The sequence below is a fragment of the Coturnix japonica genome, chromosome 18 (genome assembly GCF_054131305.1).
Source record: "Coturnix japonica strain WE chromosome 18, WE-NBRP24, whole genome shotgun sequence".
NCBI classification, from domain to species: domain Eukaryota; kingdom Metazoa; phylum Chordata; class Aves; order Galliformes; family Phasianidae; genus Coturnix; species Coturnix japonica.
The window spans coordinates 3809790-3821851 of record NC_140680.1 but is presented as its reverse complement, the minus strand read 5'-3'; the positions used below and the strand labels follow the sequence as shown (position 1 = coordinate 3821851).

The window sequence follows — 12062 nt, the reverse complement described above, 5'->3', positions numbered from 1 at the left end:
AGAGGCCTGTCCCAAGGCCGACCTCTGCCCCTTGGCTGTATTTCCGTCACTCCGTGCCAAAAAGTGTTGCTCCAAGGTCAGTGTGGAGCAGGGTGTTCCCCAAAGAGCGGCACGTATGGAGGTGAAGGGATGGATGTAGAGTGTCCCTGCCCCATCCTTCATGTTGCACCCTTGAGTGGTGGCAGCCATGCAGCCTGTAGGGTTCCAAGGGGGAATGTGGGGTCAGAACCCCATGGAGCCACACGGAGCCCAGAGCTGAGTGCCCAGCTCAAAAACCCTCCATCTCCATATCCTGTGTGGGTGTGCCAAGTTCCTCAGTAACACCATGAAGTGCCTGAGCCCACCGCCTGCTCCATCACATCCTATCCATCTCCCAGCAGAGCCCAGCCAGCCGGGGTCCCCTGGCCCACACACCATGATGGCTGGGCAGCACCGTGACCTCCCAAGGCCTCCCGCTCAGCAAATAGTGTCAAGGTTAGAGCAAGGATTCATTGGGGCCATAAATGTTTATGGCAGGCCCTCCCCGCTCCCCAGCCGCCACAGCCTGAACTTTCCATCAGCGACACTTTTATGGCTGGCCTCTAATGATTAACCCGGGGGATAGCGGACGGAGGTGCTTTGCGGCACGGTCGCACTGCCACAGCCCCACGGGCCCGGGGAAGGGGTCTGAGGAGGAAGAATAAAGGTTAGAACCAGCTGGGAAGCAAACTATGGTGTGCTCAGTGCCTCCAGTGTGGGGAGGAAGGCAGCAGGAGAAGGGCATGTTGGAGAACATCCCTATGGACCCAGAGGTACAAAGGCAATAATTAAATCTGCCGCAGTGCTACAGGAGGGACACTGAGGAGCAGCACAGACTGGGTGCTGCTGGAGGGCTGGCTGGTTTCTCCCCAAGGTGGCTACATGCTGTGCCAGGTTTGCCCTGGAGAGCCCAGTACTGCAGGGCTACAGGCATATCCAGGCATAAACCCTCATTTTTCTGTTTATACTTCATTATGGTTTTTACCTTAGCAGAACAGAGCTGCACTGGACAATGCACCAGATGTTCGTACCCCATGTGCCTGGAACCCCCTCTGGATGTGCCCGTGTGGATGCTATGTGAGCTCCTCTTCCTCTCTCCAGGCAGGAGGTACCCTTAGGGCAGCTGCACTTGTGTGCTTTGGTGCTGGGTCTGGTTGAGTCCTGTACATGAGGTCCTGCATTTATAGGGAACCAGAAACCCAGCCTCTTCCCATTTTTCAGCTTGCCTCAGCCCTGCCCCTGTAGGGAACAAAATCTCAGGATGTCCCAGGGCAGTTTACTCATAAAGCACTTTATTTCCCTCTTATTCTTTTTGCTCATTTATTAGGTTAGATTTCAGCAGGATGCTGATGCATCCTGGTTTTGCTGGGATACCTCTGAGGGCACTGACACAGACCTTCCTCAGAGCATGTAGGATATTGAAATCCTTTCTCCCATGTGTTTGAAGGTTGCTGGAGTTAAACACATATTAGCAGAGAATGCATGAACTCAAAGGAGTGCCTCCTTCTGCACCAAGCATCCCTGGGCTGGGGCCAAAGGCTTGGGGCAGCCCAGATGCTTGCACAGACATCATCACATGAACATATGGACTTGTTGCACACCTTGCCACACTGAACACAAACACCTTGGGGGTGACAGGACAGGCAGCATCTCTGCCCTGGCAGGGCTGGGGTGGTGGTGAGGGGTCCAGGAGGGCCAGCAGATTCCAAAAGCCTCCTCAGCCCTTAGCCAGCTTGAAGTGTCAAAGTGTAAAGAGGAGGGCTAAGCCCCTCACATCATGGACTCCTCCTCTTCCTCCTCGATCTCCTGATCCACCTCGATGGCTGTGTTCTCATAGCTGGTGATGCCCCCATATTTCCGCATGTGGACCATTAGTGGTTTGGGGGACTGGCTGCCAGCCAGGCTGGTCACATATGTACCAGTTCGGTTCTCCTCCAGCGACGGGCCCCAGTCCATGGTGGGACGGCTGGCTTGCTGGAAGCGCTGTGAAGGGATGGGTAGAGGGACATGGGTGCTCACTGTGGCATGGCACCTGCTGTGCTCCCCTTTATCATTCATATCCTTAGTGGGATAAGCCCCAGTGTGGGTGGGAAGGGACCAAAAGCCTGTCCTGCAGCATTTGGGGGTGGGCAGCACTGTCTCACTGTCCTTCTGTGCTTTGGGGGCAATCCATTGGTCTGTATGGGGTGGTGGGAAAGGCTTGTGGGAACTGGGAGTTAGTGCAGGGCTATGGCCCCATGCTGTGGGATTAGAGCCCCCTTGGTAGTGGGTTAGCATCCATCAAGCTGGTTCCTGGTCACATCACCATGCACAGAACCAGGCTCCAAAGGCTGCAGCCTGGGGAGGGCAGCAAGCGCTGCAGCTCTGCTCATAGCAGCCAGGGGAGAGCAGCAAGGCAAAACCCAGGCTAGGATGCTGCAAGCAGCTACACAGCCTACCCCTGGGCAAAGCCTTTCTGCACCACTGCTTCCTTGTTTTGCCTTTTCTACCACAAAACGGCTGTGAAGTCCTGCATGTCTCTACTACCCACCTCATTAAAGGGACAACACTCCGTGCATTTCACAGGCAGCAAATCACCAGACAGCACAGGATGGGCAGGGGCTCAGGATCAACTGTTCACATTTTAGGGGCTCTTCAGGGCCTCCTACCTCCCACAGCGTCCCTTCCTCTTGCAGCACAGCCATGAGCGTGCCTGCAGGAATCAGCAGACAGGAGCAGAGCCCCATGAGGATGCCCAGGGCCTCAGCCCAGGCAGGGAAGCGGTAGCTGCCATACTCAGAGGGCTGGTACTTGATGATGTTGTACACCAGCAGTGCCTGTGGGGTGGGGGGAAAGCCAAGTCAGCCCAAAGCTCCACAAAGGTCTCAAATAAGGCCCAAGAAAACCCCAAAGTGGAAACAGAGTGGTCCCTTGAGAGCTCAGTAGAACAACTTGTGACAAGGGGAGGTCACCAGGGATGCTAGCACCATCTATCCCAGTGGTTACCATCATCGTAGCTGGGGACAGGATCATCCAACAGGTTCTGAAGTAGGGCCCTGGTTGGAAGCCCAGCATCATGTGAATGTCTCTGCAGAACCTCTTCATGCCTAGAGAAGGGACAGGCACAAGGATTCAGCAGCTTCCATCTCCCTGGACCAGAGCAGCAAGAGCAGCAATTTGCATTTTCCTCTAACAGCAAAGAAGAATTTCTCCTTCCAGCTGGTCTGAGGGACCAGGCTCAGCCCCACAGATATCTCTGGGAAGTTAATCCAGTGAAGGAGAAATAAGAAGAGGTGCCTCATGCTCCATTGTGAGGCTGCTGGCTCCCATCCTGCTCCCTCCAATCAAGTCTTTGTCATTCTACCCCACCCCCTTTGTCATACCCGCTCTTCCCCATGTCCCCACAGAACAGACCCTCTTACCATAGACACGTGTCACCACCAGGCAGGTAGTGATCACCACCACCATGAGACCAAAGCCAGCGCTGTAGTCATCTAGCAGGACCAGCCAGTACATCCCGCCCTGCAGAGTCCAAGCACAGTGACCAGCATCTCTGGGACCAGCATCCCAATAAAATCCTACCTACATCCTCCCACTTGTGGGGTCATATACCCCTCACCCTGTGTTGGCAGCCTCAGGAGACATCACTTCTCTTCTGGGGTTGGTACAAGGACAGTAATGCTGTGCTACTCCCTGTGGGACTTCACATACCCAGGGAACCCAGTCCCACCAGTCCTCTGTCTCCCACCTTTTTAGCAGACATGAATATCTGTCTTCCTAGGATGAACCCCTGGTCAGTCCCAGTGTATCCATCCCTCACCTTACCTCTGTTGTGAGGATCAGTCCCATCAGGAAGAGGCCAACGCAGATGACGGCGGAGAAGAAAGCCTTCTTTGGTCGCAGGTAGTAGGGAAATTCATCTGTCACTGCTGTCACAATGGTCTCCATAAAGGCAAACTGCATGGGAAGGAAAACTGGATCCTCTGATCCCCCTGGGATGCCTGGCACTGCAGCTGACCTGATGGGCTCTGTCCTTACCTGGCTATCCAGGCCCAAGGTTAACAGCATGAAGAAGAAGAGGAAAGACCAGAATGGAGAAAGGGGGAGCATTGTCATGGCCTGGGGGTACACCACAAAAGCCAGGCCAGGACCTAGGAGAAGCAAAGGACAGCAGGGTGAAAAGGGGGTGACAGAGCACTCTCAGCTGCCTTCCAACCCTGTGTCTGAGTGGGGTGGGTGTCTTCCACCAGCCCCATCCGAGATGAAAGTGCTATGGGGAATGAAAGATCTGCCCCACACCTCCCCTTCCCCGCTCCTTGCTGTGCCCTGGCAGAGGGTCTGGGAAAACAGGTCTTTGTTTGACCTCACCTGCTTTGGCCACTTGGTTGACAGGGACCCCGAGCTCCTGGGACATGTATCCCAAAACAGAGAAGATGGCAAACCCTGCCAAAATGCTGGTAATGGCATTGCCCAGGGTGACTATGAAGGTGTCCCTACAGAGGAGAAAGCAAATGCACTGAGCATAGCAGACCCATGCTGGGGTGGCTCTGCCAGCCCTGGTTTCACCGTAATGCAATTCTCCCAAGGGCCTCCCTCAGTGGGTACTTTCCAGAGGTACAAGATCCTGTATCTAATGACATGGGTCATGCTGTGGGGTTTCTCCCAAGCTTGCTTTCCCTGCAGAGGGAATCAGCCCAGCACCCAGGGTCCGCTCTCTGCCTGTACCTGCAGTGAATGCTGGGGAGCAACCGAGGCTTTTGTGGCTCCCCAGCTATGATTTTTAGGAGATGGTATCTGGCTCCTACCTGTAGATGTTCTGATGAAAGGTGTTGTACGAGGCAAAGGTGAGGAGGCCCCCAAAGCCTACCCCAAGGGAGTAAAAGATCTGCAGGGCTGCTTCGATCCACACCTGGTGGGAAACAGAGTGTAGGGGAGCCAGAGTTTGGAAATGCCCAGAAGACACAAGGGTGGGAAGCACAACACAGGTAAAGTGTGGAGCAGAGACAAGCTGCTGAATGGAAATGCTTTAGGTCTGGTGGAGGAGGGGGGCAACTTTGGGCCAGAAGCTGGCCGTGAAAGACTCCCAAGAATGGGAACTGCCTCTGCTGTGTGCTAGAGAGGACAGAGTATTCGTTTTTGTGTCTTGCACGGATTGCTAAAAGCCCTGCTCACCTTGGAAGACAGCAAGTGGTCAAACTGGGGTGTGAGGTAAAAGCGGATTCCCTTCCAGGCCCCCTCCAGCGTCACACCACGGATGAGCAGCATCACCAGGATGAGGTATGGGAAAGTGGCAGTGAAGTACACGACCTGTGGGAGAGCAGAGCTGGATGTAGAGTTGGGGCAGTGCACCTGATCCCCTACAGCACATCCTGGGATAGGACACTCCCAAATAGCCTGTGTCTAGCTAATGTTTATGCAAGGAGAAATGTAGACACACGAGGGAACTGCTGTAGATCCCTGAATAAACCATCCAGCCCTTACCTTGCCGGAGGATTTGACTCCCTTTAAGATGCACAGGTACACGATGGTCCAAGAAAGGAGCAGGCACAGACACAGGTTCCAGCGGATCCTGCCAGGATCCCCGATCCCAGAGCTCCCTTGGATGTGTAGAACGTAGCGGCTAGAGCAAAAGGAGAATGGCTGGTGAGCAGTCAGTGGGACTTCCCCACAGTGCACTGAAGAGCCATAAGGGAAGCCTGGCTGGTTGTGAGTCCCAGCTGGTCCAGCTGTGGGATGCATTTCCTTCTAAAGTATTTCCAGGCCATCAAAGCAACACTAGGTAACGAACACATCCCACAGCCCAGAGATACAATCCCAATGGCTAAACTGGGATATCACCCAATGCTGACAGTGAGCTCATCACTGCATCCACTGCATCCACATCTCCTATCCCTGTGCTCTCCCCATTCCCCACACCTCCTCACCTCCAGTACTCCTCGCTGGGGCTGACGGTGTTGGAGATGTTGACGGGGAGGGTGGTGTTCCCCGCCTTGATGACGCGGTGGTCCAGGCACAGGTCAGTGTTCCACCAGTTGCCACAGTGCTGCCAGGGCAAGTCGCTTGTGAGGGATGCAAAGAGGTAGAAGAGAACGTAAGCAATGATCATATTGTAGTAAATGGCCACCAGGGAGACGATGAGGATGGTGCCCATGCCAATGCCTGGAGGAAGGAGAGGGTAAAGAAGAAGTGAGCCATCTCTCCGGAGCAGAGCGCATCCATATCCAAGGTCAGACACTGGGGTTCAGCAGTCACATGGTTAACCGGCTCCAAGGCAGAGGTTCACCTGCTGGGGAAACCCCTTTATTGACCTCTGTACGCATGTGAATTGATAATCTATTCCATAGAATCATTAAGGTTTGAAATGGCCCAAGATCCCCAAGTCCAACCCCAGCCCATCCCACCATGCCCACTGACCACATCCCTCAGTGCCACACCTCCGTGGCTCTCAAACACCTCCCTGGGCAGCTGTGCCACTGCATCACCACTCTTTATGAGAAGAAGTGTTTCCTAATATCCAACCTGAACCTCCACTGGTGCAACCCAAGACCATTCCCTCTTGTCCCATCTCTAGTTACCTGAGAGATCAACCCCTACATCACTACAACCTTCTTTTAGGTGTTATACAGGGGATTTTGCTCCAGCTCATTGCTGAGAGCGTTCGATCTGACCTTTTTTTTGGACACTTTGTTCTTACCTTTTTAACAGCCATTGCTTAGCTTCAGTGCTGTATTTTGTACACTGACTCAGTTTTTCATATACTTTCATATAATTTCTAAAGCTGACCAGGACATGCAGAGACTCTGAGGACGGGTAGAACACATACATATCTTGCAGCTACCCAAATGGCTGACCTGGCAGCCCAGCCAGCTCCATTTTCCCCCAGCATTTAAGCTTTGAGGATCATGGGATGAGGCTGCTGGTCCACGCCCCCATCCATCAGCTCTCATAGAAGCACTGCAGGGGCTCTGGATTTCACTCACGCACCTTTAAAGAGAGGGCTGATCTTCCAGACAGCAAGGGGCCCCAGGCTGGAGAACTGCCCGAGTGACAGCTCCATGAAGAATATGGGGATCCCGCAGATGGCCAGCATGATAAAGTAAGGAACCAAGAAAGCTCCTACAGGAAGCAAAAAGGAAAACAACTCTGAAATTAATGCGGAGCAAACAACTAAAGCCCACCGAGGAAAAGGAAAACATCCTTACCACAACCTCCCACTGCCTTCCCAGGAAGGGTCCAGAATATTAACTCTGCAGAAAGGGGCAGCAGCAGCTCCCCATACTGTCGCCCACCCCAGATCCCGGAGGGCACCGTGCCCCTGGTGCAGAGGAAGGGCTGTGATTCGCACCTTGCTTTGCTTTGCCTACACACACAGAATGTTTTCTCTTCAAATCTCTCACAGACACCATGATCTTCTCCAGCTCTCACTGCTCCTCAGCCCCGAGGTAAGGAAGAGGTGTCTATTCAAGGACCTGCCCAACTCGGTGATAAGGATACGTGGCTGGAAGGGTGCATGAGTACCTCCTCCATTGGTGTAAGCCCTGTAGGGGAACCTCCAGACGTTTCCCAGGCCCACGCAGTACCCAATGCAGGAGAGGAGGAAATCCAGACGTCCCGTCCAGTTCCCTCTGTCTTCTGGGCACTGGGAGCCCAGGTCTCCGTCCTGGCTGCTGGGGCTCACCAGGAGCTCTGGTGTCACCGGCTGAGTGAGAGAGGGTGCAGGAACAGGAAAGGGTGGCCAGGGATGGAAGGAAGGGGTAGAGCAGGGGAAGAAGAGAGGGTGGGATCTCTGAGAGGTGTAAATTCAAGACCACTAAGTCACAGTGATGATGTTTGTGCTCTTTCTGGCAGTTCTCTGTGCACCACCAAGCCTATGGCTTTAAAACCAGCTGACATCCTTTGAAAGGGGATCAAATCTATTCCACGTGTCCATAGACCCCTGGAAAACGCAATTGAATCAGGAAATCATCTCAAGGGGCTGCAATAAGGTTTTCTCATCTCCAAAACATGGGCATGAGGATGGCATGGGAAAAGCCCTCCCCATGTGGGGGGCATTGGGTTCAGCTTTAGTGAGGCAAGAGGACAGAGATGTCCCTGCCGACTGGGCACCAGGACCAGGGCAGGGTGGCTCCCAGCTTGGAGCCTCCCCCTCCTTCTGGAGTCTTAAAAGGGAAATACCACTATCTCTGTGTCTGATTTCATAGACCATAGAGAACCAGCCTGTGAGATGTGGATTTGGGGGGGATAAGCTGTGGGTCTTCCTTCCCATTAAGATATAGAGTGTGCTCTATGAGGTGGCACACTGCCTTCCTCCTCATCTTTTTTCTCCTCCTCTCTGTCCAGACTGGGCTGATCCTGCTGCCTGTTCCCATGGAGACCAGGAGCCATTCTGCGATGGCTGCATGCTTTACCCTGCTCCTGCCCACTGGCACCAAGTGAATCCACCTGGTGTGGGATGAGCTTGCAGCTCTTCCCAGAGCCAACCTGAGATGCTCACCTGAGCAAAAGGCTGCCATCAAAACCCAGCCCTGTCTGCAGCAGCCAGCCCTAAAAGCCCATCCCTGCTGCATGCCATAACCACAGGACACAGGCTGGAGGTAAAGCTTCAGGCTGCAACCTAAAACTATGTCCTAAATATAATACCATCACTGCAAAACACCGCTGCCTTTGTCATAACAGGGCTTTTCCCTCCCAGCCGAGGCTGACACACAGCTCTGCTCCAGTGCTTTGCATGCAGAGCTGCCATCTTTCAGGCCGGTTACAGACAGACAGGGACCATCCGTTCCCCTGGCAAAACCATCCGTGAGCACGGCACCATTTTGCATCACACACCAGGGGATGCTCCCAAAAGAGGTCAGCGAAGCAAAGGGCAACAAGAAGAAAAAGTGTTTGAGATTCTGCTAAGATACGAGCTGGCTTCCCAATTAAACTATCCTGTGCTAATTATTATCTGCAAACTGCTTTACTTAAACCTCTACTCTCAGCAGTCCCGGAGCTGGAGCTGTAAGAATCCAGCCAGCTCCAGGTTGATTCTTTTCCATCATCTTTTACCTCAGTTCATACTTTTGGCATCGTGGCGTTGTTTTGTCCCTGATTTGTTGAGCATTTTGTGTTGTGAACCACAGCGTCTGACTGAGGAAATGCCACCCGAAGGCAGATTTCTGTGCCGTGAGCACAGCGCGTCTGTGCCATGTGAGTCACTCTGGATCAATTCGAATTGCTTGTTAATCTCTTGCAGAAAAACCACCCTGGCTGTGCTGGGTCAGGCTGTGGCATGGCACAAGGAGGCTCTGCACCACAGCACCTGTTGGCATGGGGACATCCCAGTGCTAGGCTCCCACCTGTGCACCAAATAATCCCTGAGGCACATAAGCAGTTCCATATAGGACAAAATAATAATCCACTCAGCTCTTACTGGAATACTATTATGCAAAAGCAAAAATCCTTCGAGCATAAAAACATCTCTATTAAGGAGGTATTTCCATATGTCTGATAGGAAGGCTTGAAACTCCTGCCTTGCAGATAGGAAGCGGATGCAGGTGAGGAGGGACTGCTGGGGTTGTGGGGCTGTGTGAGTGGTTCCAGCCCCAGCCCAGGGTCAGGCATGGTATCTTGCCACCTGAAGGGGACACCCCCTCCTACCCTCCACCCGGGGCTCTGAGTGGTTGGGATAGTGAAGGGCCCCGAGCAGCACCAGAGATGGGGAAATAACTCTGGAGGCATCTGCTTTCCATTTGGGCTGATGGCTGTGGGACTAAATGAATTCCTGTCTAAATGTTAAACAGGACTGCAAGCAGTACAGAAATTCCTTCGCATGTCTCAGAAAGGCTTTTGGAGGGACAAGGGGAACTCTGAATGGATCTTGCAGTCGCTGAGTGATCTGAAAAAGTGATCTGTAGGAAATGGGAGAGGACAGAGCTGCCTCCCAGTATCACGGAGCAAGGCATAGGGCTGCCAGAGAACTGCTGCCTTGTGCCAGGCCAGCACTGGGTTTTTACATCATGTCCCAGCATCCCAGGAATTTCCTGTCATGGACAAAACTCTTAGGGCTTTCATTCCTGCAGCTGGAATGAAATGAGCCATCCTCACCCTGCGGTTAGCAGGCAGAGCAAAAAGGTGAAGGGCAGTGCCCAGCAGTGATCTGGGCAGTGCCCACATACAGGAACAGCACCATAGGAACTGGGATTGCCACTCAGCCTCCCTGCAGTGCCCAGCCCCATGTGAGAAAGGCACTGGAAAGGGCTCTGACCCTGGTGCAGACGGAAGACTGGAAGGGTGAGCATGGGATGGGGAAGTCTGAGAGCTGGGTCTCAAAGGGCTCCCAGCAGGATTCCTAGCTCTGCTGGTCTCCAAAGGGCACAAGGGGAGCTCAGGGTCCAGCATCACTTGGGTCCCTACAGCCCCAGCCTTGGGCAGGGAAGCAGCTGCCCAGCTTTGCCCTGATCCCATGGGGGAACCCAAAGCTCCCAAGCCCCCTACATCAGGGGGCAGCATCCCCATGAGTTGCACTGCAGGACCGGGCACCCCTGGCACAAATCACTGCCAGCAGCATCTGCCTGGGGGCAGAGGTTGTGGACACATCCCTCCACCCTACAAAACAACCCCCACCCATCTCCAAATGCCCCCCACCCACTTTGCAATCTGTGCCCCCAGCCGTGCACCACACAGATCAATAGCACGCAATGTCCCCACGCTCCCACATCGGCTCTCACCTTGCGGAGCTGCTGCTGCCGAATCTTCTTCATCCCAGAATCCTGTTGCTATGCGCTCCCCGATCCGACACTTGTTCTCTCGCTCCACAGACGAAGGTAGGGAGGGAGAAGGGGGAGCAGAGCAGGCGGGCCGAGGGGGCTGCCGGGGTGGATGGATGCAAGGGGCAAGAGGGGCACAGCTCAGCAGAAGGCTCTGCCTGGAGTTGGGGCTGGCTGCACGCTGAATGGGGAGGGAGGGGACGGCTCTGGGCAGGCTGCAGGAGGGCTGTCTGTCAAACGTACCGCTGCTATGGGGGGGTGTTCTGGGGCTTTGGCCCCAAGCAGGGCAGCGAGGAGGAGAGGATGCTGTTTTATTATGTGCCATGAATGTGTAAGGTCTCAGACACCCTGCTGCTGGGAACACAGGGCTCCATGTGTCCCAACGGTAGCAGGGCAAGTGCAGCACCTCCCAGCAGCTTTCTGGCCAGCCCTGCGCCGATTCTGCTTCATGCAGTACACATCTGGAGCCCCAGCCTTGGGCAGCCTTCAGTCCCTTTGGGCAGGACCAGTGCCTCTCAATGCTGGGGGCTGGAGCCATCCTGGGTCAGGTCCTAGAGCGTGGGTCACCTCAGAGCGTTTGGTAAGATCCCACAGACCCAGAGCTCAGCAAATTGGGATTTTTCCCCTTCGTGCTCTGTCATACCCCAGGTGAAGAGGCATGAAGCAGGTACCTGGCTCTTTCCCTCCCTTCTGTGGTATGAAATGTCCCCAGCAGGACTGCAGGAGGGGATGATCTCACATGCTCTGGGGCCACCAGGGGAGCTGCTGTCTCCTTCAGGGCAATGTCTCTTTCCTTCTTCTTGTGCCTCATGTTCCCCATGCTGGGCCCATTGGAGTGTGTGTGCCCCTTTCCTTTGCAAACACTTTGTGGTACTCCAGCCTGACCCAAACATGCCTCCAGACACTTTGAGGCAGAGCAGATGATGCTGGAGGTATGCAGACAGGCAGAGCTAGGACTGAAGCCCCAAAACTCCTCGCTATCAAATAGGAGTCACGTTCCTACAGCCCTCCAAGCACTTCTGTACAAATTCCCCCAAAGGAATCAGATCGTGAGCATGAAAATACATTACTGCCAAACTCAGCACAGATGAAATGCCTCAGAGTTTGCACAGTGGGTCTTTCAGAGCTAACATTTACCTGGGTTTCCCAGTGGGAAAGGAGGAAGGAGCAAAATACATCATCCAACAAACATCTCTTTTTTCCTACATAGCTTTTGGGAAGTCTCCAAGCTTTTACTTCCCTCTGGGTGATCCATTGCTTCTCCCTCTCCTGGGATGCTATGGGGAATGCTGTGCCGAGCTGCCTGGGATGGCATGG

General features: G+C 54.0%; 1 protein-coding gene across 4 annotated transcripts; it reads right to left on the bottom strand.

Moving 5' to 3' along the window:
* Positions 1-1293: 1293 nt before the first annotated feature.
* Positions 1294-11131, bottom strand: SLC6A7 (solute carrier family 6 member 7). Of its 4 annotated transcripts, none has more exons than XM_015875902.3 (14): positions 10707-11131; positions 7516-7696; positions 6982-7113; positions 5922-6156; positions 5479-5617; positions 5170-5304; positions 4803-4906; positions 4366-4490; positions 4036-4148; positions 3823-3954; positions 3420-3519; positions 3004-3104; positions 2549-2834; positions 1294-2001 (listed from the first exon to the last, which is right to left on the bottom strand). In XM_015875902.3, the coding sequence occupies exons 1-13, from the start codon at positions 10737-10739 to the stop codon at positions 2592-2594; spliced, it is 1773 nt and encodes a 590-aa protein (XP_015731388.2). In that variant the 5' UTR covers positions 10740-11131; the 3' UTR covers positions 1294-2001; positions 2549-2591. The 4 variants fall into 4 exon arrangements, with proteins under 4 accessions (XP_015731388.2, XP_015731387.2, XP_032303336.2 ...); XM_015875901.3 differs by having other exon boundaries at positions 2667-2834; XM_032447445.2 differs by having other exon boundaries at positions 2667-2834; positions 5922-6280; positions 10707-10957.
* Between the last annotated feature and the right edge of the window lie 931 nt (positions 11132-12062).

Coding starts and splice junctions, on each gene's coding strand:
- SLC6A7 (XM_085519162.1), bottom strand. CDS start 10,739: ATGAAGAAGATTCGGCAGCAGCAGCTCCGCAAG. Junction 6,157..6,981: donor GATCAGCCCTCTCTTTAAAG/GTGCGTGAGTGA, acceptor TCCTTCCTCCAG/GCATTGGCATGGGCACCATC. Junction 4,907..5,169: donor ACCACTTGCTGTCTTCCAAG/GTGAGCAGGGCT, acceptor GTTTCCCACCAG/GTGTGGATCGAAGCAGCCCT.